This window comes from Heterodontus francisci, chromosome 13 (assembly GCF_036365525.1).
Source record: "Heterodontus francisci isolate sHetFra1 chromosome 13, sHetFra1.hap1, whole genome shotgun sequence".
NCBI classification, from domain to species: Eukaryota; Metazoa; Chordata; class Chondrichthyes; order Heterodontiformes; family Heterodontidae; genus Heterodontus; species Heterodontus francisci.
The window spans coordinates 47,966,342-47,992,574 of record NC_090383.1 but is presented as its reverse complement, the minus strand read 5'-3'; the positions used below and the strand labels follow the sequence as shown (position 1 = coordinate 47,992,574).

The following is a 26,233-nucleotide window of genomic DNA, read 5'->3' as shown; positions in this document are numbered from 1 at the left end:
CTTCTGTACTCGAATCCTCTGGCTATGAAGACCAACATACCGTTTGCCTTTTTTACCGCCTGTTGCACCTACATGCTTACCTTCAGCGACTGGTGTATGAGAACACTCAGGTCTCGCTGCATATTCCCCCCTCCAGCCATTCAGGTAATAACCTGTCTTCCTGTTTTTGCTACCAAAGGGGATAACCTCACATGTATGCACATTATACTGCATCTGCCATGCAGTAGCCCACTCACTCAACTTGTCCAAATCACCTTGAAGCCTCTTTGCATCCTCCTCACAACTCACCCTCCCACCCAATTTTGTGTCATCTGCAAATTTGGAGATATTTATCCTCATTTAAATCATCAATATATATTATGAATAGCTGGGGTCCTAGCACCGATTCCTGCGGTATCCCACTAGTCACTGCCTGTCATTCGGAAAAAGACCCATTTATCCATACTCTTTGTTTCCTGTCCGCCAACCAATTTTCTATCCATCGCAATACACTACCCCCAATCCCATGCGCTTTAATTTTACATGCTAATCTCTAATGTGGGACTTTGTCGAAAGCCTTCTGAAAGTCCAAATAAACCACATCCACTGGCTCCCCCTCATCAACTCTACTAGTTACATCCTCGAAGAATTCTAGTAGATTTGTCAAGCATGATTTCCCTTTCGTAAATCCATGCTGACTCTGCCCGATTCTACACTGTTCTCTAAGTGCTCTGCTGTAAAATCTTTGATAATGGACTCTAGAATTTTCCCCACTACTGACGTCAGGCTGATTGGTCTCTAATTCCCTGCTTTCTCTCTACCTCCCTTTTTAAATAGTGGGGTTACATTAGCTACCTTCCAATCTGTAGGAACTGTTCCAGAGTCTATAGAATCTTGGAAGATGCCCACCAATGCATCCACTATTTCCAGGGCCACTTCCTTTAGTACTCTGGGATGCATACCATCAGGCCCTGGGGACTTATCAGCCTTCAATCCCATCAATTTCCCCGACACCATTTCTCTACTAATACTAATTTCCTTCAGTTCCTCTCTCTCACTAAGCCCTGTGTTCCCCAACAATTCTGGTATGATATTTGTGTCCTCCTTTGTGAAGACAGAACCAAATTATGCAATTAGTTGGTCAGCCATTACTCTGTTCCCCATAATAAATTCCCCTGTTTCTGACTGTAAGGGACCGACATTTGTCTTCATTAATCTTTTTCTCTTCACATACCTATAGAAACTTTTACAGTCAGTTTTTATGTCCCCCACAAGCTTGCTCTCGTACTCTATTTTCCCCTTCTTAATCAATCTCTTGGTCCTCCTTTGCTGAATTCTAAACTGCTCCCAATCCTCAGGTCTGTTGTTTTTCCTGGAGAATTTAAATGCCTCTTCCTTGGATCTAATGCTATCTCTAATTTCCCTAGTAAACCATGGTTTGGCTACCTTTCCTGTTTTACTTTTGCGCCAGACAGGGATAAACAATTTATTTTTTTAACATTTATTTATTTAGAGATGCAGCACTGAAACAGGCCCTTCGGCCCATTGAGTCTGTGCTGACCTTCAACCACCCAATTATACTAATCCTACATTTAATCCCATATTCCTACCACATCCCCACCTTCCCTCTATTCCCCTACCACCTACCTCTACTAGGGGCAATTGATAATGGCCAATTTACCTATCAACCTGCAAGTCTTTGGCTCTGGGAGGAAACCGGAGCACCCGGCGAAAAACCACGCGGCCCCAGGGAGAACTTGCAAACTCCACACAGGCGATTGTTGCAGTTCATCCGTGTGCTCTTTAAATGTTTGCCATTGCCTTTCCACCGTTATCCCTTTAAGTAACCTTTCCCAATCCGTCATGGCCAACTCGCGCCTCATACCTTCGTAGTTTCCTTTTACTAAGATTCTGAACCCTAGTCTCAGAATCAACTACGTCACTCTCCATCTTGATGAAGAATCCTATCATATTGTGGTCGCTCGTCCCCAAGGGGTCTTGCACCACTAGATTGTCAATATTCCTCTCTCATTACACAATACCCAGTCTAGGATGGCCTGTTCTCTAGTTGGTTCCTCAACATATTGGTCCAGGAAACCATTCCGTATACACTCTAAGAATTCCTCCTCTGCAGTATTGTGACTAATTTGATTTGCTCAATCTATATGCAGATTAAAGTCACCCATAATTACATATGTTTCTTTATCGCATGCATCTCTAATTTCCTGTTTAATGCCATTCCCAACATTACCACGACAGTTCGGGGGTCTGTATACAACCCCACTAACGTTTTTTGCTCCTTAGTGTTTCTCAGCTCTACCCATACAGATTCCACATCGTCAGAGCTAATATCCTTCCTCAATATTGATAAATAAAGCTTCCATTTCTTTTAACCCTTCTGCCTCTTCAGCTATTCTGTACTAGATTAACAGCAAGCAGAATATTATATGGTGACAGCAGTAAACAAGGATGATGGAAAAGTCCCTATCTTTACCAGAAAACCTCAAAAAAGTTGCGGGCCTGAATCAAGCCGAGGCATGCCCAAAGTGGTATGGAAGATTTGCTGGGTGTTGCACTGCATAGGTTCTAGCTACAAAACCGAGCAGTGAATAGGTCACTACACTGTTGTGTGCGGTGGCCGACTGCAGATGATATTCTTGTGATGCAAAGTTTCGACGAGAAGGAAGCCACGTACGATGAAGCGATCAAGGCACTTGCTGCGTATTTTAATTTGAGAAAAAATATCATAGTGGAGCGCGTCAAATTTAACAAATGCACACAGCGTCAAGGAGAAAGTGTGGATGCATTTATAAACGAGTTATACGAACTTGCAGGAGACTGAGTATGGTGGTTTGAAGGATGAGCTGATCAGGGATAAATTTGTTGTAGGAGTGTTTGACCATTTGCAGTTTTTTTTATTCATTCATGGGATGTGGGCGTTGCTGGCTAGACCAACATTTATTGCCCATCCCTAATTGCCCTTGAGAAGGTGGTGGTGAGCTGCCTTCTTGAACTGCTGCAGTCTATGTATGGTAGGTACACCAACAGTGCTGTTAGGAAGGGAGTTCCAGGATTTTGACCCAGCAACAGTGAAGGAACCGTGATATAGTTCCTAGTCAGGATGGTGTGCGATTTGGAGGAGAACATGCAGGTGGTAGTGTTCCTATGCATCTGCTGCTCGTGTCCTTCTAGGTGGTAGAGGTTGTGGGTTTGGAAGTTGCTGTCGAAGGTGCCTTGGTGCATCGCTGCAGTGCATTTTGTGCCACTGTGCGTCAGCAGTGAAGGGAGTGAATGTTTGTGGACGGGGTGCCAATCAAGCAGGCTGCTTTGTCCTGGATGTTGTCAAGCTTTTTGAGTGTTGTTGGAACTGCATTCATCGAGGCAAGTGGAGAGTATTCCATCACACTCCTGATGCTAAACAGGCTTTAGGGAGTCAGGAGATGAGTTACTTGCCGCAGGAATCCTAGCTTCTGACCTGCTCTTGTAGTCACGGTATTCATGTGGCTGCTTCAGTTCAGTTTCTGGTCAATGGTAACCCCCAGAATGTTGACAGTGAGGGATTCAGCCATGCTAATACCATTGAACATCAAGGAGCGATGGTTAGATTCTCTCTTGTTTGGGATGGTCATTGCCTGGCACTTGTATGGTGCGAATATTACTTGCCACCTATCAGCCCAAGCCTGAATACTGTCCAGGTCTTGCTGCATTTCTACGCGGACTGCTTCAGTATCTGAGGAGTTGCGAATGGTACTGAACATTGTGCATTCATCAGCGAACATCCCCACTTCTGACCTTATGATTGAAGGAGGTCATTGATGAAGCAAGTGAAGATGGTTGGGCCTAGGACGCTACCCTGAGGAACTCCTGCAGCAATGTCCTGGAGCTGAGATGATTGACCTCCAACAGCCACAACCATCTTCCTTTTTGTTAGGTACGACTCCAACCAGCAGAGCGTTTTCCCCCTGATTCTCATGGATCCAGTTTTTCTAGGGCTCCTTGATGCCATACTCTGTCAAATGCTGCCTTGATATCAGAGCAGTCACTCTCACCTCACCTCTTGAGTTCAGCTCTTTTGTCCATGTTTGAACCAAGGCTGTACCGAGGTCAGGAGCTGAGTGGCCCTGGCAGAACCCAAACTGAGTGTCACTGAGCAGGTTATTGCATTATCAAAGACACCTTCCATCACTTTACTGATGATTGAGAGGAGACTGATGGGGCGGTAATTGACTGGGTTGGATTTGTCCTGCTTTTTGTGTACAGGACATAACCTGGGCTATTTTCCACCTTGCCGGGTAGATGCCAATGCTGTAGCTGTATTGGAACAGCATGGCTAAGGGCGCGGCAAGTTCTGCAGCTCAGGTCTTCAGTACTATTGCCGCAGTATCGTCGGGGCCCATAGCCTTTGCAGTATCCAGTGCCTTCAGTCATTTCTTAATATCAAGCGAAGTGAATCAAATTGGCTGGGGACTTCAAGAGGAGGCCGTGATGGATCATCAACTCGGCACTTCTGACTGAAGATTGTTGCAAATGCTTCAGCCTTATCTTTCGTATTGATGTGCTGGGCTCCCCCATCATTGAGGATGGAGATATTTGTGGAGCCACCTCCTCCAGTTAGTTGTTTAATTGTCCACCACCATTCACGACTGGATGTGGCAGGACTGAAGAGCTTGAATCTGATCTGTTGGTTATGGGATCGCTTAGCTCTTTCTATCGCATGCTGCTTATGGTGTTTGGCACACAAGTAGTCCTGGGTTGTAGCTTCACCAGGTTGACTCCTCATTTTGAGGTATGCCTGGTGCTGCTCCTGGCATGCCCTCCTGCATGCTTCATTGAACCTGGGTTGATCTCCTGGCTTGATGGTAATGGTAGAGTGGGGGATATGCTGGGCCATGAGGTGAAAGATTGTGGTTGAGTCCAATTCTGCTGCTGCTGATGGCCCACAGTGCCTCATGGATGCCCAGTTTTGCATTGCTCGATCTGTTTGAAATCTATCCCATTTAGCATGTTGGTAGTGCCACACAACACGATGGAGCTTATCCTCAATGTGAAGGCAGGACTTCGTCTCCGCAAGGACTGTGCGGTGGTCACTCCTACCAATACTGTCATGGACAGATGCCTCTGCAGCATGCAGATTGGTGAGGACGAGGTCAAGTATGTTTTTCCCTCTTGTTGGTTCCCTTTCCACCTGCCACATACCCAGTCTCGCAACTATGTCCTTTAGGACTCGGCCAATGGTGCTACCAAGCCACTCTTGGTGTTGGACATTGAAGCCTCCCACCCAGAGTATATTCAGCGCCCTTGACACCCTCAGTGCTTCCTCCAAGTGGTGTTCAACATAGAGGAGTACTGACTCATCAGCTGAGCAAGGGCGGTAGGTGGTAACCAGCAAGAGGTTTCCTTGCCCATGTTTGACCTGATGCCATGAGACTTCATGGGGTCTGGAGTTGATGTTGAAGACTCCCAAGGGCAAGTCCCTCCCGACTGTATGCCACTGTGCTGCCACCTCTGGTGGGTCTGTCCTGCTGGTAAGACAGGACATACCCAGGGATGGTGATGGCAGTGTCTGGGACATTGTCTGTAAGCTATGATTCCGTGAGTGTGTCTATGTCAGGCTGTTGCTTGACTAGTCTGTAGGACAGTTCTCCCAACTTTGGCACAAGCCCCCAGATGTTAGTAAGGAGGACTTTGCAGGGTCGACAGGGCTGGGTTTGCCGTTGTCGTATCCGGTGCCTAGGTTGATGCCAGGTGGTCCGTCCGGTTTCATTTTCTTTTATTGGGTTCATAGTGGTTAGATACAACTGAGTGGCATGCTAGGCCATTTCAGAGGGCATGTAAGCGTCAACCGCATTGTTATGGGTCTGGAGTCACATGTAGGCCAGACCAGGTAAGGAGAGCAGATTTCCTTCCCTAAAAGACATTAGTGAACCAGATGGGTATTTACAACAAGTGACAATGGTTTCATGGCCATCATTAGACTAGCTTTAAATCCCAGATTTTTATTAATTGAATTCAGATTCCACCTTCTGCTGTGGTGGGATTCAAACCCATACCCATCAGAGCATTACCCTGGGTCTTTGGGTTACTAGTCCAGTGACAATACCACTCTGCTACCGCCTCCCCCTGATGGAGATGGGACAGTAGTTTACCAGGTCAGAGGAGGCAAGGGTTTTTTTTTAGGGAGAGGGATGATGAAAGCAGATTTGAAGGGGAAGGGGTCAGTACCTGAGGAGGGAGCAAGCCTAACATTATCAGCTAATGGGAGCCAGGAAGGGAACCTTCTAAGTTCTACATTTTCTTGTTTCTATGCTGATCTTTTCTACTGTGTGGTCTTTTACAATGGACCAGATATCGCTCCCAGTAGCGAAGAAACAGCTTTCACTGTTCACCTTGCATCCAGTTGTCCACAGACTTTTTGTGGGCTTGTCAACAGAGACTTCCAATCATCTGGCATCTGTTTCAGCGTGCTGCCCAATACCGGGAATCTATGGCATCTGTGAACAGAGCAAGCAACTGAGAGGCTCTTCAATCAATGAGATTGAAGTATCATCAATGAGAGCCACAGAGTTTAAACCAAGGAATTAAAAAAAGCTAATATAAATTCTATTCAAATTATGTACAGGACCAAAATAAAGATTGAAACATACAGATGGGATCAAGGAATAAAGATTAAACAGACAAACATAAATCAAGTGGACATAAACCACTTGAGTTGAATGGCCTGCTTCTGTGCTGTAGGTTATATGGGATGGATTTTACCAACCCTTTGTGGACAGGCTAGGAGGTGGGAAGGCTGGCAAAATGGCGCAAGAAGGTGACGGGTGGCGTGCCTGTCCTCTTCCTGCTGCCATGCCATCTGCTAGTGGTGGGAAAGGTGGCAGACGGCCTGCCCGCCCAGAGTACAATTGAGCCACATAAGTAGTCAATTGAGGGCCTTTTCCCGCCTCCACGAGCATTTTACCAGTGCTTGTGGGGCCCTCCACCGCATGGGGCAATTACCAAGTAAACCTTGGTGTTCTCACAGCGGGAACTGGCACCCTCCTTTTTGGGCAATCATGGCCCGCAGAGGGGTTCCCTTGATGCAATGGCTGGCCCCACAGCAATGGCGCCACCTACACTCAGTGACCCCACTGCCCAACCTTGCTGGGGCCTCCCCGTCTGGCGCCCCCAGACTCCATTCACCTGACTTGAGGGCGCACGGCTATCGATACACCCTCATCTTCCAGGTGCAGTCCCAGCAGTGGCGCTCTGATTGGCCAGCAGCTCTGGGAGCAGGCCAACGTGTTGAATAGCCCTGCAGTCCCAGTGGCAGCTATTTAATTGGCTGCTGCTGACAAGATGCGACCCCCGGCTCCCACTGACCGCGGGTTCGCTGCCCTCCTTAACATCTAACCCTATGTAATTTTGTGTACATACACATTTTGCAGGTTTTTAAATTCATAACTTTTTTGTAACTGGAAAAGGTATATTCACTCATTTTGTTAGCCTCATGAACTGTACAGAAGCAAAATACTGTAGATGCTGAAAAACTGAAATAAAAACAGAAAGTGCTAGAAATACTCGGTAGGTCTGGCAGCATTAGTGGTCAGAGAAATATAGGCCGGGATTTAACCCTGGGCGGATGGGAGCCGGCCACCGACTGAAATTTCGGTGGTGGACCCGCCTCCGCTTCACCTGGGGATCCGACCCGTATTTTGCAGGTTGCCGGGCTTTAATTGGTGTGAGGTGGGACTTCCACCCGCTTGAGTTAGGAAGTCCTGCCTAATAGAGCTGTCGGCCAATCAGCGGGCTGGCAGCTAACTGTCCCAGCAGCACCACCGGGAGCGAAGGCCACTGCTGGGACTACAGATGATACCTGGAAGATGATGATATTGGGGAGCCCGGAACAAAGGTAAAGTTTGGTTGTCTCGCCGGAGGTGATCGGGCGGGCCCCGGCGAGGCAAGGGTGATCGATTGGGGCAACAGGAGGTATGTTGGGGGTGGTTGGGGCAGCGGAGGCAGCCCTCCATTGGGCACAGGGTGCCGATCATGAGGGCACCCGGCCCCCCCCAAACTTCTCCTGGACCATCAGAGAGCTGCCTGCTTTAGTCTCTGGCCTCGGCCGCCCGACTAGCCATGGGTAAAATCCCTTTGGAGGTGGGCAAGGCCCTTAAGTGGCCGTTAACTGGCCACTTCAGGGCTTTGATTGGCCTGGGGCGGGCAGGCCGTTTGTCGCTGCCACCCTGCGTAACGTGGCGGCAGAGGCAGGGGTGCGTCGGGAAGGGCTATCGGAGCCTCCCGCTCCATTTTACGCCACCCCTCCCCCTCTCCCCCCGCCACTATCCTGCTCTTTGTGGGGACGTAAAATTCAGCCCATTGTTAACATTTCAGGTCGATGACCTTTCATCAGAGCTGGAAGATGTTACAACTTTTAAGCAAATACAAATCTAGAGAAAAGGGTGGCAGGAAATGAACAAAAGGGAATGGTCAGTGATGGGGTGGAACACAGAAGTGATTAAATGATAAAAAGGATGATGGTGCAAGGCAAAAGTGGGTGCTAATGGGACAAATAAAAAAAAGGTGGTCCAGAGGAGCTGTACTGCAGAACAGCAGCAGAGTGTGAAGCAAGAAAACCTGTCAGAACGTTCCCACAGGCCAAGATTATGGCAGGGAAAGGCAGGCAGATCCCGGGGGTGTAGACAATCCCCTGGTCATGTACTGAGAGTGGAGCTGCACCCCAAGAATCAGTCCACATGTCTTCCTTTCCCACCCAGTAGCTCTGGTGAAGCCTTGCTCCATTACCTGCACAGAAGTCTAAGAGAAAATGGTGGTTAAAACTAAAGTTGTTCGGCTTGCTGTTAAGGCTGGAAGGTTGTAGCGTGCTGATTAGAAAGATGAGGTGCTGTTCCTTCAGCTTGCATTGACCTTGAACTGAGTCCCTCCCCTTCTGTCCCGAAGCACAGCGACTCATGCCTGTGTACCTTGGGTGCCCTCCATACTTTGACTAAGTGGCTATTCGTCATGTACAAGTCTTAACAACAGGTGTCAGCAGACTATTAAAGTCTTCAGGCATTACAGCTATGGCTGCTCTGTCTTTGGCTGGCTTACTGCCCCTGCATGAGCACTCATCAGCAGATAAAGCTTGATCAAAATGTGGCAGAATTGAGCGATTTGTTTTCAAACAGTAGTTTTCGTGACCTGCATCATTGCTTGCACTTGAACTCCTGTTTCCTGAGTTACTGTCAGCCAGTAGTCCTTTCAGACATAGAGTCATTACGGCAGAGAAGAAGAGCTCTCGGCCCATTGTGTCCATGCCAGCTCTCTAAAGAGTAATCTCGTCGGCCCTATTCCCCTGCTCTATCTCCTTAGCTCTGCAAGTTTATTTCCCTCAAGTGTCCATTCGATTTCCTTTTGAAATCATCAATTGTCTCTGCTTCCACCACCCATATAGGCAGCGAGTTCCAAAACATTATCACTCACTGCGCAAAACAGCTCTTCCTTACATCCCCCCTGCATTTCTTACCCAAAACCTGAAATCTGTGTCCCCTAGTCCTTGCACCATCAGCTAATGGGAACAGCTTTTCTTTGTCTACCTTGTCTAAACCTGTTATAATCTTATACATCTCTATCAAATCGCCCCTCAATCTCCTTTGCTCCAAGGATAACAAACCTGGCTTTTTTTTAATTCATTCGTGGGATGTGGCGTCGCTGGCTAGGCCTGTATTTATTGCACATCCCTAATTGCCCTTGAGAAGGTGGTGGTGAGCTGCCTTCTTGAACCGCTGCAGTCCATGTGAGGTACACCCACAGTGCTGTTAAGAAGGAAGTCCCAGGTCCCTGACCCAGCGACAGTGAAGGAACGGCGACACAGTTCCAAGTCTGGATGGTGTGTGACTTGGAGGGGAACCCGCAGGAGTTCTGGATGGTGTTGAGCCTCCTGAGTGTTGTTGGAGCTGTACCCATCCAGGCAAGTGGACAGTATTCCATCACACTCCTGACTTGTGCCCAGAAAATGGTTTATAGGCTTTGGGGAGTCAAGAGGTGAGTTACCCGCTGCAGGATTCCCAGCCTCTGACCTCCTCTTGTAGCCACAGTATTTATATGATTTCCAACCTAACCTTGTAGCTAAAATCCCTCATCCCTGGAGCCATTCTGGTAAATCTCCTTTGCGCCCTATCAATGACCTTCACATCCTCATGTTTGGTGACCGGAACTGGACGCAATACCCTGGTTGTGGCCTAACCAGAACTTTATACAGGTTCAGCTTAATCTCCCTGCTTTTGCACTCAATACCTCTATTTATGAAGCCCACGATCCCATATAGTTTGCTAATTACTTTCTCTCTCTGTCCTGCCACCTGTTCACATTGGCAAATTTTGAAATATTACTCTGTATTCCAATATCCAAGTCACTTAGAGGTATCAAAAAAGTGCTGGTCTTGGCACTAATCCTTGGGGAACACTAGTGTCTACTATCCTCCAGTTTGAAAAACAACCATTTACCATGACTCACTGTTTCTGTCATTAAGCCAGTTGTTTATCCAAGCTGACACGGGCCCTCCTATTCCATGCACCTCAATTTAGTTAACTAGCCTTTTATGTGGTACTTTGTCAAACGCTTCCTTCAAATCCATATAGACAACACCCATTGCATTCCCTCATCAATCTGCTCTGTTACTTCATCAAAAAATTCAATTAGATTAGCCAAGCACGATCTGCATTTTACAAATGCGTGCTGGCTCTCCTGAATTAACTCAAACCTCCAAGTACCCGTTGATTCTTTCCCTGATTATTCTTTCTAAAACCTTACCCTCCAATGATGTTCAACTGACTGGCTTGAAGTTACTAGGAATGTCCTTACACCCTTTCTTGAATATTTACCACACTCCAATCCTCAGGCACCTCCCCCATATCTAGGGAAGATTGGAAGATTATGCCTTTCCACTATCTCCACCCCTACTTCCTTTAGCAACCCAGGATACAAAGCCATCCAGACCAGGTGATTTAGCCACTCTAATCCTAGCCAGCCTTTCCAGTACATCCTGCCTATCAATTTTTACCCCATCCATTACCTCTACCATCTCCGCTTCGAAGTATTCATTAAGTATCCTAGCCTTGCCCTGCGCCTCTAAGCATATATCACCCTCTTCACCCCTAATAGGACTCACCCCGCCGTTTACTGCACTATTTACATACTGGTAGAAGATTTTTAGATTCCCTTTTATGTTAACTGCCATTCTGTTCTCTCATTCTCTCTTTCCAGTCTTACTTTCCTCTTCACTTCCCCTCTCAACTTCTTGTATTTGGCCTGGTTCTCGCTTGAAGAATTCACTTGACATCATCATACACCGTCTTTTTTGTTTCATCATATTCTCTATTTCCCTCATCATTGAAGGAGCCCTGGCTTTGGTTCCTCTACCTTTCACCCTTGTTGGAATGTACCTAGCTGATACTTGAACCATTTCCTCCTTAAAGATCATCCATTATTCCGTTACAGTTTTTCCTGTCAGTCTTTGGTTCCATTCTACCGTGGCTCTCCTCCTTGATCCCCTCATATCATTGAAGTTGGCCGCCTTCCACTTTAGAAGTTCTACTTTAGATTGTTCCTTGCTCTTCTCCATTACTAATCTAAACCTTATAATACAATGCTCTTACCCAAGTGTTCTCCCAGACATTTGGTCCACTTGGCCCACCTCATTCCACAGCACCAGATCCTGTAATATCTCCTTCCACGTTGGACCCAGAACATGCTAGTCAGGGAAGTTCTCCTGACTGCTTTTCAGGAATTCCTCCCCCTCCTTTCCCTTTACTCATCTTAATTGATATTTAGATACTTAAAATCCCCCAATATCACCACTCTATAGCTCTTGCACGTAAAATTCAATGTGCCATTTTACATAGTCTTACAGCGTACTTACAGCACAGAAATGGGACATTCAGACCAATAGGTCCATCTTGGTGTTTATGCTCCATATGTTACTCTCCCCACCCTTATTTATCTAACCCCATCAACATATCCCTCTATTCCTTTGTCCCTCGTGTTCATCTAGCTTCCCTTAAATACTTCAGTGCTATAGTCACATTAACTACTTGTAGTGAATTCCACATTCTAACCCCTCTTTGGGTAAAGAAATTTCTGCTGAATTCAAGACTGGATTTATAACTATCTTTTATTAATGACCCGCTGGTTCTGCTCTCCCCTTCAAGTGGAAACATCTTCTGTGATTTCCCTGCAGATTAGCTCCTCTATCTCTCTCGCTATTTGGAGGCCTATAGATAACCTCCAGGAGTGTAATCCTACCCTTTTTGCTTCTGAACTCTAACCAAATGGATTCTGTACCTGCCACCTCAAGGACATCCTCTCTTTCCAACACTGTAGTGTCTTCCCTAATTGCTACTTCCACCCCACCTCCTTTTTTCCTTCCCTGTCTCTTCTGAACACTTGGTATCCTTGAATATTAATCATCCAGTCTTCGTTTTTAAGCCACATTTCTGTTATGGCCACTACACAGTTCATATATATGTATAAATGTAATCAAATCATATTGGACCTATACCACGATAAAGAAAAGTGAAGCCTTTTCAGTTTATTATGTGAATTAATCTTTGTTTGAGTCCCAATTTGACCTCGGAGCAATGAAAATAAAAGTATCATCCAGCATTCCTTCAACAAACTGTGCTTCCAGTTTGTCTACATAGCTGAATGCTCTGCTATAATGTCTGGGCCTAAAGTGTATAAAAGTTGTGCCCAAAATTTTACTTTGTTGATTCTATTGTGCCTTGCAGCATTGATGTATATGGAAATTAAATTGCATATAGTGCACTACTAGACTTAGGTCATAAGTGTCCAGTCACTTCTGGTTGAATTACCCTGTGGTGCTTGTAAATAACAGGTGAAATAAACTCAGAAAATCTTGACTAGCTTTCAATCTTCTCAACTTATTCCAGGAGTAGTGTGAATAAAAAGAAATAAAAGTGTTTGACTCTGATTTGTACATAAAATTCAATGTGCCATTTTACATAGTCTGACAGTGCTTACAGCACAAAAACAGGCCATTCAAACCAATAGGTCCATCTTGGTGTTTATGCTCCATATCTAACCCCATCAACATATCCCTCTATTCCTTTGTCCCTCATGTTCATTTAGCTTCCTTTAAATACTTCAATGCTATAGTCACATTAACGACTTGTAGCGAATTCCACATTATAACCCTATTTTAGGTAAAGACGTTTCTCCAGAATTCCCGACTGGATTTATAACTACCTTTTATTTATGACCCCCTAGTTCTGGTCTCCTCTGCAAGTAGAAACATCTTCTATGTCCACCATTTCATAATCTTAAAGACCTCTATCAGGCCACCCCATAGTCTTTTCTAGAGTAAAGAGCCCCACCATGTTCAATCTGAACTGATGGGTATAATCTCTCAGTTGTGCTATCACTCATGTGCAAAGTCTCGCCGGCGGCAGGAGGCAGAGAACATGGCGATCGGAAAAGCCTGGACGAGGAATGTGCTTGCACGATGTGGATGGCCTATTGGGAATAAAGGTGCCCCCGAACACGATAAAAGCCACGACCTGGCCCCAGCTGACTCCATTGCGGAACAGCTCCTCGGCCACAGATTCAAAGCGCCGGCGGGTGATGTCCGGTTCGAAGCGCATCTGCAGCGCAATGTCGGCGAATTCCTGCTGGTACTGGTGCTCGAAGCTGTTGCCCACCTCCCGGAGGACGCGGTGAGCTTTTCTCAGCAGCGATGGTGGGAGCTGACGGAATGTTTTATTACCTGCACCCTTGTTCCCCCCCCACCAGCTCCCCCCTCGCACCATCACCCCCTCCCCTACCGTCCTGCAGCCCCCTTCCCAGCTCCCCCTCGCACACGCTTCCCCACCCCCCCCCCGCACACCCTTCCCCCCCGCACCCCCTTCCCCCCCACCACCTCCTACCGGCATCCACCTATCCCTGCCTTGGCGTCTCGGGAGAGACCAAGGCTAAGGGAGTAAACCCGAACAGAAAACCCGGAGCGGAACCCCGAAGGCGGTCATGTGTCACCTTTGGCATGTTTCCGACAATTTCTGCTGCCATACCAGTGCACTCCTTTGGACCCCACCAGGGAGGCCGAGAGGGGGGTTTTGACGCTTGGGCAACTCACAACCTCGATACATCCGCCCAGGCATGCGCCATGGAGAGGTAACTCCATAGTCGCCTCACAGCGACCAAAACAACACGGAAGGCAGCAGTTACAGGTTATAAGTCCAGCTCAGTTGGCGTAGAGATTGGGCGCAACAGGTTTCCTTTGTCGGTGGGAGATGTCATCGCATCTCACTGGACAGCTACCGCCCACCTCAAACCGGGCAGCCCCTGGTCAGTAAGGTTCTGTCCCGCCACAGTCCACCTGCATCAGTGGGTGCTTGGAGCTCATGGTCATTGCCCGAAAAGTGGACTGCAACACTGCACCAAACAGCAAGCTGGAACGTCAGAACTATGTGTCCTGGCCTTTCGGAAGACCTTACACAAATCAACGATTCTCGGAAGACCGCCATCATTAACAACGAGCTCAGTAGACCCAGTGTGGACATTGCAGCACTTCAGGATACACGCCTCCCTGCGCGCGGATCTCTAAGAGAGCAATACTACACCTTCTTCTGGCAGGGTAGCGATCCTGAAGAACCAAGACAGCATGCAGTGGGCTTCGCCATCAGAAACTCTTTGCTCAGCATGATAGAGCCACCTTCAAATGGCTCGGAACGCATACTGCTCCCCACCTGAAGCTAAAGACTAGTTCTACGAGGAACTCCATAATATCATCAGTAGCATCCCCAATACTGAACATCTGTTCCTGCTGGGGGACTTTAATGCCCGGGTTGGGGCCGACCATGACTCATGGCCCTCCTGCCTTGGGCGCTATGGTGTTGGAAGGATGAATGAGAATGGACAGAGACTGCTTGAGTTGTGTATCTATCATAACCTCTGCATCACCAACTCGTTCTTTCATGCTAAACCCTGTCACTGGGGTTCTTGGAGGCACCCAAGATCACGTCGTTGGCACCAGCTAGACCTCATCGTCACAAGGCGAGCCTTCTTAAACTGTGTTCAAATCAAACGCAGCTTCCACAGTATGGACTGCGACATCGACCACTCCCTGGTGTGCAGCAAGGTTAGACTCAAACCAAAAAGCTATATCACTCCAAGCAGAAGGGCTGCCTGCGCATCTACACTAGCAGAATTTCTTATCCACAGCTGTTACATAAATTTCTAAATTCACTTGAAAAAGCCCTTTAAAACACTCCAACAGGGGATGCAGAGACCAAGTGGGCCCACATCAGAGATGCCATCTATGACTCAGCTGTGACCACCTATGGCAAACGTGTGAAGCAGAATGCAGACTGGTTTCAACCTCACTTTGAAGAGCTGGAACCTGTCATAGCCGCTAAGCGCATTGCGCTGTTGAACTACAAGAAAGCCCCCAGCGAGTTAACATCCGTAGCACTTAAAGCAGCCAGAAGCGCTGCGCGAATGGCTACTGGCAACACCTATGCAGTCATATTCAGCTGGCCTTTGACACCGGCCACAACAGAGGAATGTATGATGGCATTAAGAGAGCTTTTGGGCCAACCATCAAGAAGATCGCCCCCCACCCCCCCCCCCCCCAAATCTAAATCAGGGGACACAATCACTGACCAATGCAAGCAAATGGACCGCTGGGTGGAGCACTACCTAGAACTGTACTCCAGGGAAAATGTTGTCACTGAGACCACCCAGTCATGTATGAGCTGGATGAACAGCCAACAAAATCGGAACTCATGATGCCATTGATTCTCTAGCCAGCGGAAAAGCCCCTGGGAAGGACGGCATTACCCCTGAAATAATCGAGTGCCAGGCCTGCTATACTTTCAGCACTCTACGAACTGCTTTGCCTGTGCTGGGATGAGGGAGCAGTACCACAGGACATGCGTGATGCCAATATCATCACCATCATTCACTCTAAGAACAAGGGTGACTGCGGTGACTGTAACAACTACCGTGGAATCTCCCTGCTCAGCATAGTGGGGAAAGTCTTTGCTCGAGTTGCTTTAAACAGACTCCAGAAGCTGGCTGAGCGTGTCTACCCTGAGGTACACTGTGGCTTTCGAGCAGAGAGATCCACCATTGACATGCTGTTCTCCCTTTGCTAGCTATAGGAGAAATGCCGCGAACAACGGATGCCCCTCTACGTTGCTTTCGTTGATTTCACCAAAGCCTTTGACCTCGTCAGCAGACGTGGTCTCTTCAGACTACTAGCAAAGATTGGATGTCCACCAAAGCTACTAAGTATCATCACCTCATTCTATGACAATATGAAAGGCACAATTCAGCATAGCGGCGCCTCATCAGACCCCTTTCCTATCCTGAGTGGCATGAAACAGGACTGTGTTCTCGCACCTACACTGTTTGGGATCTTCTCCCTGCTGCTCTCACGTGTGTTCAAGTCTTCAGAAGAAGGAATTTTCCTCCACACAAGATCAGGTGGCAGGTTGTTCAACCTTGCCCGTCTAAGAGCGAAGACCAAAGTACGGAAAGTCCTCATCAGGGAACTCCTGTTTGCTGATGATGCTGCATTAACATCTCACACTGAAGAGTGTCTGCAGAGACTCATCAACAGGATTGCAGCTGCCTGCAATGAATTTGGCCTAACCATCAGCCTCAAGAAAACGAACATCTTGGGACAGGACGTCAGAAAAGCTCCATCCATCAATATCAGCGACCACGCTCTGGAAGTGGTTCAAGTGTTCACCTACCTAGGCTCAACTATCACCAGTAACCTGTCTCTCGATGCAGAAATCAACAAGCGCATGGGAAAGGCTTCCACTGCTATGTCCAGACTGGCCAAGAGAGTGTGGGAAAATGGCACACTGACACTGAACACAAAAGTCCGAGTGTATCAAGCCTGTGTCCTCAGTACTTTGCTCTATGGCAGCAAGGCATGGACAACGTATGTCAGCCAAGAGTGACGTCTCAATTCATTCCATCTTTGCTGCCTCCGGAGAATACTTGGCATCAGGTGGCAGGACCGTATCTCCACCACAGAAGTCCTCGAGGCGGTCAACATCCCCAGCATATACACCCTACTGAGCCAGCAGTGCTTGAGATGTCTTGGCCATATGAGCCGCGTGGAAGATGGCAGGATCCCCAAGGAGACATTGTACAGTGAGCTCGTCACTGGTATTCGACCCACCGGCCATCCATGTCTCCGCTTTAAAGACGTCTGCAAACGTGACATGAAGTTCTGTGACATTAATCACAAGTCATGGGAGTCAGTTGCCAGTGATCACCAGAGCTGGCGGGCAGCCATAAAGGCGGGGCTAAAGTGTGGCGAGTCGAAGGGACTTAGCAGTTGGCAGGAAAAAAGACAGAAGCGCAAGAGGAGAGCCAACTGTGTAACAGCCCCGACAACCAGCTTTATCTGCAGCACCTGTGGAAGGGTCTGTCATTCTGGAATTGACCTTTATAGCCACTCCAGGTGTTGCTTCACAAACCACTGACCACCTCCAGGCGCTTACCCATTGTCTCTCGAGACAAGGAGGCCAAAGAAGAGGAAGAGCTATCACTCCAGTAAATATTTTTTCTGCCTTCTCCAGTGCTACTATATCGTTTTTACAATATGGAGGTCATAGTTCTCCAAGCGTGGTCTAACCAAGTTTAACATAACTCTCTACTTTTCAGTTGTTTCCCTTTAGAAATAAACTCTCTTGCTTTGTTAGCTTTTTTAAAATAGACCTTATTAACCTGTGTCACTACTTTTCAGTGATTTGTGTGTATCTACCTCTAGATCCCTCTATTCCTCTATCCCATTTAGACACTTTTTAAGGAGTACTGGTCTCCTTTTTCTTCCTACTAAATTGTACCACCTCACACTTACCTACATTGAAGTCTTTTGCCAATTACACACCAATTCTGCAAGTTTATTCATGTATTTTTGTGTTTTATCACTGCCGTCCTCTCTATTAACTATACCCCAATTCGGTGTCATCCACAAATTTTGAAATTGTACTTCTGATTCCCAAGTTCAAATCCTTTAAGTAAATGGTGATATTAAAAACATATAAATCTGTATTCTAGGTGTTTCACATGTAAGTTGGAAAGACCAAAGGAAATTTGACGACAAAATTATTAGTATCCAACATTGCTATCAGACTGAGCTGATCATAGAATGATGCAGTACAGTAGGAGGCTATTAAGCCGTTGGTGCTTATGACAGCTCTTTGAAAGAGCTATCTGATTCGTCCCACGCCCTTGCTCTTTCCCCATAACCCTGCAAATTTTCTCCACTTCAAGTATGTATCCAATTTCCACTTTAAAAGGTATTATCTGCTTCCATCACCCTTTCAGGCAGTGAATTCCAGATCATCATAAGTCACTGCATAATTTTTTTTCCTCATGATGTTTCTGTTAATGGCTCTTCTGCAATTGGAAACTGACTAAGTAAGGAGAAATTATAAACACCATTCATGAGTGTCACTTGGAAAAATATGGGTTAATCAGTTAATCAGTGACAGTCAGTATGGATTTGTTAAAGGTCAATTGTGTTTGATTAACTTGAGTTCTTTGATGAAGTAATGGGGGTGGCTGATGAGGGTAATGTGGTTGATGTTATGTATATGGACTTTCAAAAGTGGGAGTATGGATGTGAAAGTGGCTAAGGAGCAGAGAGGAGTAGTGAATGATTGTTTTTCAGACTGGAGGGAAGTATTCAGTGGTGTCCCTCAGAGGTTGGTATTCGAGCTACTGCTTTTTTTGATATACATTAATGACCTAGTCTTGGGTATGGAGGGAAAAGTTTGTTTGCAGATGACACAAAACTGGAAAAAAAACTTTGAGGAGAGTAGTAACAGATTTTAGGAGGACATAGACAGACTCCTGAAATGGACAGGTGTAAGGCAGATGAACTTTAACGCAGAGAAGTGTGAAGTGATGTATTTTGGAAGGAAGGAAAAGGTGCTGCAGTATAAACTAAATGGTACAATTTTAAAGGAAGTGCAGGAACAGAGAGATCTGAGGTCTATGCACACAAACCTTTGAAGATGGCATGACAAGTAGTAAAGGCTGGTTTAAAATAAAACCTGTGTGATCCATGACTTTATAAATAGAGGCATGGAGTGCAAAAGAAAGTTATGCTAAACCTTTGTAAATCACCAATGCGACAGACCTCAGTTGGAGTATTGTCCAGTACTGGGCACCATATTTTAGGAAGGGTGTCAAGGCCTTGGTGAGGGTGTAGAAGAGAGTTACTAGAATGAGGAATGAGGGGCTAAAGAAGCTGGGATTACTCTTCTTGGAGCAGAGAGAGTTCAGGGGAAATTTAAGAGTTGTTTCCAACATCATGAAGGGTTTTGATAGAATAAATAAGGAGAAACTGTTTTGAGTGGCAGGAGATTTGGTAACCAGAGGATATAGAGTTACAGTAATTTGCCAAAGATCCAGAGGTGAGCTGAGAATTTTTTTTTAATGTGGTGTTTTATTATAATCTGGAATGCATTGCCTGAAATGGTGGTGGAAGTAGACTCAAGAGTAGCTTTGAAAAAGGATTGGAAAAAATTACAAGACTATGGGGAAAGAACAAGGAGTTGGATGAATTGTATAGCTCTTTCAAAGAGCTAGCACAGGTACAATATCTCTAATTGCCGTCTTCTGCTCTGTAAGATTGTATAATTTTGAACACCTCTATCAAATTTCTCTTTACCTCTGCTCTCAGGAGAACCACCCCAGCTTCTCTAGTCTCTCCACATAACTGAAGCCCCTGGCACCATTCCAGTAAATTTCTTCACCCTTTCAAAGGCCTTGACATTCTTGCTATAGTGCCTTGCTTAGAAATGGCCACAGTACTCCAGCTAGGGTCTAACTAGTGTTTTATAAAGGTTTAGCAGAACTTCCTTGTTTTTATACTCTTTGCCTGTATTTATAAAATCAAGGATCCCACATGCTTTTTTATAAGCATCATTGACTTGTCCTGCCACCTTCAAAGTTTTGTGTTTGTAATTCCCCTGTTTTTTTTTTGTTTCACCCCTTCAAAATTGTACCATTGTGTTTATATTGCCTCTCTTCATTTTTTCGACCTAAATGAATCACTTCACGCTTTCCTGCATTAAATTTAATTTACCATGTGTGTGCCCATTTCATCAGTCTACGTCCTCTTGAAATCTGTTACTATCCTCCTTGCTGTTTACCACATTTCTGAATGTCGTGTCATCTCCAAACTCAAATTATGCCCGGTATGCCCAAATCCAGGTTTTCCGTATGTATCAGAAAGAATAATGGTCCCAACACTGACATCTGGTGGGGTCACCATTGTAAACTTTCCAACGGTCTGCAAAACAACTGTTCACCACTACTCTCTGCTTTCTGTCCCTTAGTGAATTTCGTATCCATACTGCCCTATAAATCCCACGGTTTAAATTATGAACCCAGCATTCATCAGAAGCCTCCTTTTCTTTTTCATTTTAGTCATATAGTTTTACGACATAGAACATGGCCATTTGGCTCATCGAGTCCATGCCTGCTCTCTGTAGAGCAGTCCAGTCAGCCCCATTCCCGGGCTCTATTCCTGCAGCCCTGCAAGTTTATTTCCCTCAAGTAACTATCCACTTTTCCTTTGAAATCATTAATCGTCTCTGCTTCCACCACCTTCGTAGGCAGCGAGTTCCAGGTCATTACCACTCGCTGCATAAAAAAAGTTCTTCCCCTCATCCTCTCTGTATCTCTTCCCCCAAACCTGAAATTTGTGTCCCCCTAGTCTCTGTACCATCAGCCAATGGGAATAGCTTTTATTTTCTACCTTATCTAAACCTGTCAAAATCTTCTACACTTCTGTTAGATCTCTCCCCAACATCCTTTGCTCCAAGGAGAGCCCCAGCTTCTCCAACCTAATTTTGTAGCTAAATTTCCTCATCCCTAGAAACATTCTGGTTAATCTACTCTGCACCCTCTCAAGGACCTTCACATCCTTCCTAAAGTGTGGTCATCAGATCTGGATACAGTACTCTAGTTGTGATCTAACCAGAGCTTTATAAAGGTTCAGCATAACTTGCCTGCTTTTGTGCTTAATACCTCTATTTATGAAGCCCAAGATCCCATATGTTTTGCTAAGTACTCTCTCAATATGTTCTGCCACCTTCAAAGATCTATTCATATGAACCGCCATGTCCCTCTGTCCCTGCGCACTCTTTAAAACAGTGCCATTAAGTATATACTGCATCTCCTATTACTTTTGCCAAAATGCATCACCTCATATTAAATTCCATCTCCCACTTGTCTGTCAATTCTGCCATGTCGTATTGCAGGCGATTGGTATCATCCTCACTGTTTGCCACATGTCCAAATTTGGCATTGCTACAGACAGGTGGTAAGAGGTCTGGGTGGTTCCCACTGCTCGTCTCCCAACTGACCGTAATCGTCTTTTGTTTAAAATGATGAGTTACCCCTGCGTGTTTTTAGGGTCAATAAACAGCCAAATGACAGGTTTCCTCACAGGTTAAACAAAAGATAACTATTTTCACATGATTCCCAGTATGGTCACAACCTCACACATGCATTCACTCACCCACACATACACAAGAATAGATAGATAGAAAAGGATAGGATGTAGTTCAAAGTGAGGTAGATGCTTGTGGTTTCTGGTAAACATGTTGAATCTTCTCAGAAGGACATTCTTTTTTAAAGATGCAGGTCAGGGTGTTTGTAGCTTTGAACTTATTGAGCTGCTGTAGATTTCTGGTGGAGACTCATACTGGAGGTGGTGGTCACTTTCAGTTCTCTGCTGCAGCCAGTTGAAGTGTAGAATTTGCAGCAAGGCTTCTTGCTTGGCTGGATCTCTTTCCACAGCCTCTAGCTGGACTGTTTTCTGTGATGTGATCTCTCCCTTTCCAGAGGGCTACCTTTTAAGGTCAAAATCTATCACATTAGAGTTTCTGTTAGTTAACACATGGCCTTCTCCCCTGGTGTGACCACACAATGGACTAGGATGTGGAATCCAAGGCTATCTATTGATGTCTTGGGTACCATTCTGTAATGATGTGGCTACTTCACACCTTCTTTGTCTCAGAAGAAACCCATTCAATTCAGGAATGTTGCTTGGTTTCAGGATGGGTGTAGTTGGCATCTGTTAGTCTGGAATGTATCCTTTTGTCCTTTCGAGACAGTGAGGCAGTTTTTGAATGAACAGGCCGGGTCACCAGACCTTCAGTGGCAGTCTTTGCAGTACATTGTCCACTTTTTTAAAGGAAAAGTCAATTTCAAAGAGTCTACATTGAATAAAGTTCATATCTTAAAAGTTAGGAATATGATGTGTCTTTACTAGGCATAACAGTAACATTGGCAAATTTTGAAATTTTGCTCCGTATTCCAATATCCAAGTTACTTATAAAAATCAGGAAAAGCAGTGGTCCTAGCACTGACTCTTGGGAACACCACTCCAGCCTGAATAACAACTGTTTACCATGATTTGCTGTTTTCTGTCCTTAAGCCAATTTTTTATCCAAGCTGACAACTAACTGGTCCTCCTATTCTGTGAGCCTCAGTTTTGTTAACTAGCCTTTTATATGGAACGTTGTCAAATGCTTTCTCAAAATCCACATAGACAGCATCCACTGCGTTCCCTTCATCAACCTTCTCTGTTACTTCACAAAAAATGTAATTAGGTTAGTGAAACATGATCTGCCTTTTATAAATCCTTGCTGGCTCTCCTTAATTATTCAAACCTTCCCAGTACCTGTTAATTTTTTACCTGATTAAAGTTTCTAAAACCATACCCACCACTGATGTTAAACTGACATGCCTGTAATTACTAGGAATGTCCTTACACCCTTTCTTAAACAAGGGTGTCACATTTGCCACTTTTCACTCCTCTGGCACCTCCCGCGTTTGTAAGATTATGGCAAGCCCTTCCGCTATCTCTACCCCCAATAACGTGATCATACCCTTTTAGCTTCTCGACTCTCATCTAAGTCTCTCTCTCTCTTTAGTCAATGAGGGAATTCTAGCTTTGATGCCCTTCCTTTCTCCTTCCCGGGAACGTGTCTAGTCTGTATCCAAACTGTCCCGTTTGAAGGCCCCCTCATTTACTGTTTTACCTGTCAATGTCTGATTCCATTCCACCTTTTCAACTCACTGAAATTAACTCTGCTTCAGTTAAGTATTTCACATTTGATTTTTCCTTGTCTTTTTCCATAACTAAACATGATATTTCATATTTTGTTGCTTTGAGTTTGGAGCAGAAATCCTGATGGCTTAGACTGCATTTAAACAGGCCTAGAAGGTATTTTTGTATATTTTGAGTGGAAGTTGTTATACAGTGAGCATTCTTGCATTGAACACCTGAAAGTTTGCAATGAAAACCTGAATTTCTCAATTTGTTTGGAACTTTGATTTGTCTGCCGATCTGAGGCAACCGAAAATCTAATAGGAAAATGGCCTGTCAATTGTTGCCCAGGGCAAAATTCACAAGATCTATTTCAGTCCTTTCCATATCCCAATGCAAAAGGTGTTACTAAATTTATTGAAAAAAGATGAGTCAGCCTCTTGTGAAATTGCTGTGTGCCTCATTGCTTTTGGGCTTTATTAGTAGGTTTCTGTGCTATTTGTCTCTTAACTAGTGGATCTGTAGTCATGTATCACACAAAAAGCAAAACCAGAATCTTTCCCAATTGGCTGGTCAGCAGTTGTTGCCATTTTTCATCTTTTCTTTAGTTACTTTATGCATGACTGATATTGTTCAATGACAAAGCAGTAATTTAATTCAGGTAAGATTCAGATGCTGTTATAAACCATGTGTGCCAAATTTAAAGGCTTTATTCAGTCAGCTCCATGATTAGATTGCTACCTGAAACTTCAGGAGAAACGTTCATTATCCTGTGTAATGGGCCATATACTGAATATTCTTTCCAGTTCTCCTGTTGCCAGTTTGAAAATGCCTCAGAATTTAGGACCTGCAGGTGTATTGATTTGATAAAGAATCAATTGCATACAAGATCATTCTTTACTATGATTTCCAGGAAACATGATGGTCATGAGTACATATTCTCATTGTCATATATTTTCACTGGTCTGAAAATAAGAGTAGGACTTGTTTGTTTGCAGTGCTGCCTTTTAGTGGGAATTAAAATTTCTATCACAATGTTCGGCTCTGCATTGGTTAATGTTGACTCTTATCCCAAGTGTTACAGAGTCCTTTATATAGGGATTTTGTTCGCTGCCCCAAAAATGTACACTGTATTGTGTGGCCCATTAGAAACCAGTTTTAATTTTTTTTATTTATATTTTTAACAGCTGTCCATTCCTAGCAGTAACCATCACACCCGTGATACCAGCGATAGCAGGAGTTTTGTTCTTTTTTGTGATGGGGACGTTGCTACGTACAAGCTTCAGTGATCCAGGAGTTCTACCTCGTGCTACGCAAGATGAAGCAGCAGACCTGGAAAGACAGATAGGTAACAGTGAAGGACTGTCTTTCTGTCTCTCTCCACCTTTACTGTTCTCACCTTTCTGTAACAAAGTTCATCTTTTGCACCTTGAGCATTTTGTAAGGAACACAGCAGTCGGTGGAAAGCCAATAGCTCCCTGATGCCCGGTATGTCACAGCGTGGTTTTCTTAGTTTCATGTTTAAATGTCACTGAAGCACAATTCAGAATTGTTGTTGCATACTGTTAGAATCTGTGCTTGTGAACAGAGGGAATGGTTGATTGTAAGTAGCCTCCCACCCAAACTAATAAGTAATATATTCCATCCCCCAATAAAATGATGGTGAAAACTTGGGCTGCATTATATCTGCAGCAGTAAAACCTCATGAGCTAAGCAATATATTTAAAGATAGTTAGGCAGCTTAGATTGTCATTTTGTCAGTCGTCATTTAACAATTTATATTGAAAATGTACAGCTGATGGTCAGAGCTGTATGATTTTGTGTTTGTCATATTTGTTTCAAAAAACTGCATACTGTATAGATTTCAGTTGAAATGAACCTTTTTCTCATCCGTCTCCATTAAATATATTTTTGTAATCTTTTGACATTACTTTCAAATTTCCTTATACTTTTTCAATATGATTTTTTTTCTAACTCGCTTAAAGCTTTTATTCTGTGGTGGCCGTTGATAATCACAAGTGCAGATACAGGTTTGCATATGTGGTTGCTTTTTTAAGGAAACAAATGCTACATTGTGGCAGCTTTGTTTCAAGAGATTGCATCTGTTTCAGAATCTTTCGTTATGCATACTCGGGGTCTCATTAATTTAGGATACTCTCCTGAATGATAGGTCACCTCGTTTGCTGATAGTCATACTCTAGAACACAGAGAGAAACGTTTCAATTGACTGTCCTTGTGAGTTCATAATCTAAATTAATAAATCCAAAGTAGTTTTATGTAGCAGAAAGTAATTATGAACAGGACCAGCTTTCTTCAACTGTTGGGAAATGTGCACCTCAGATTTGCAGCCTTTTCCAAAGTGGCAGAGGTCAAGGATAGATTCCACCCCCTTATCTGCCACGAAAACTGATACCTGCATTTTCTGACAGTGATCACTAGAGAGGTCAGGAGTAGGAATGCTGGTTTTCTCCACCATTACCCAAAGGGATTGAGACCAATTATAGTGCAGCCTATTGTTGATGTACAGCTTAAATTTGAGCGCATTGATGCAGAGACTAAAACTTGGGTGAGAAATGATTAGTATCCTGCATTACTATAAGTCTGAGCTGATGCCATTTTATGAGAAAATAAAATGCTGGAAAAATGTAACTTTCTTACCGGAGGGAAAAAGCATTTTCCACTCAAAACCTTGTATTTTTTCTTTTAAAGCCACAGATTGCAAACTTCACAGCGAAGTATAAGTTATTGCAGTGGATCAATTCAAAAGTGAGCAGTCTCGCCAGGGCAATGATGTAGCTCAGCATGTAACCATAGGAGTAAGACACGTGCTTCAATATATGATTTGCTCTTGATCTTAACCATTCTGTTGCAGAGGGAGAAGTTAACAACACTATGAACATAGTAAAACTTTCCAAGGCGCTTCACAGGAGCTTTGACAAACAAAATTTGGCTCTCAGCCACGTAAGCGATATTAGCTTGGTCAAAGAGATAGGTTTTAAGGAGCCTCTTAAAGCAGGAGAGAGAGAGGTAGGAAATCGGAGAGATATAGGGAGTGAACTTCAGAGTTTAGGCAGCTGAAGGCAACCACCAATGATGGAGCGATGAAAATTGGGATGCCCAAGAGGCCAGAATTGGAGGAGCTCAGCGATTTAGAGATTTGTAGGGCGGGAG

The 26,233-nt window shown here is 44.9% G+C and overlaps 1 protein-coding gene across 10 annotated transcripts in view; it reads left to right on the top strand.

Annotated features, from left to right (window-relative positions):
- Nucleotides 1-26,233, top strand: part of zdhhc14 (zinc finger DHHC-type palmitoyltransferase 14) — a 336,569-nt gene that overhangs the window by 80,210 nt on the left and 230,126 nt on the right. For all 10 annotated transcript variants that reach the window (XR_010976199.1, XR_010976198.1, XR_010976197.1 and 7 more), the window contains exon 2: nt 24,250-24,410. Coding sequence is in view for 6 of the 10 variants with exons in the window: in XM_068044785.1 (XP_067900886.1) it covers nt 24,250-24,410 (161 nt within the window). In the remaining 4 variants the exon portion in view is untranslated. The remainder of the gene's footprint in view (nt 1-24,249; nt 24,411-26,233) is intronic.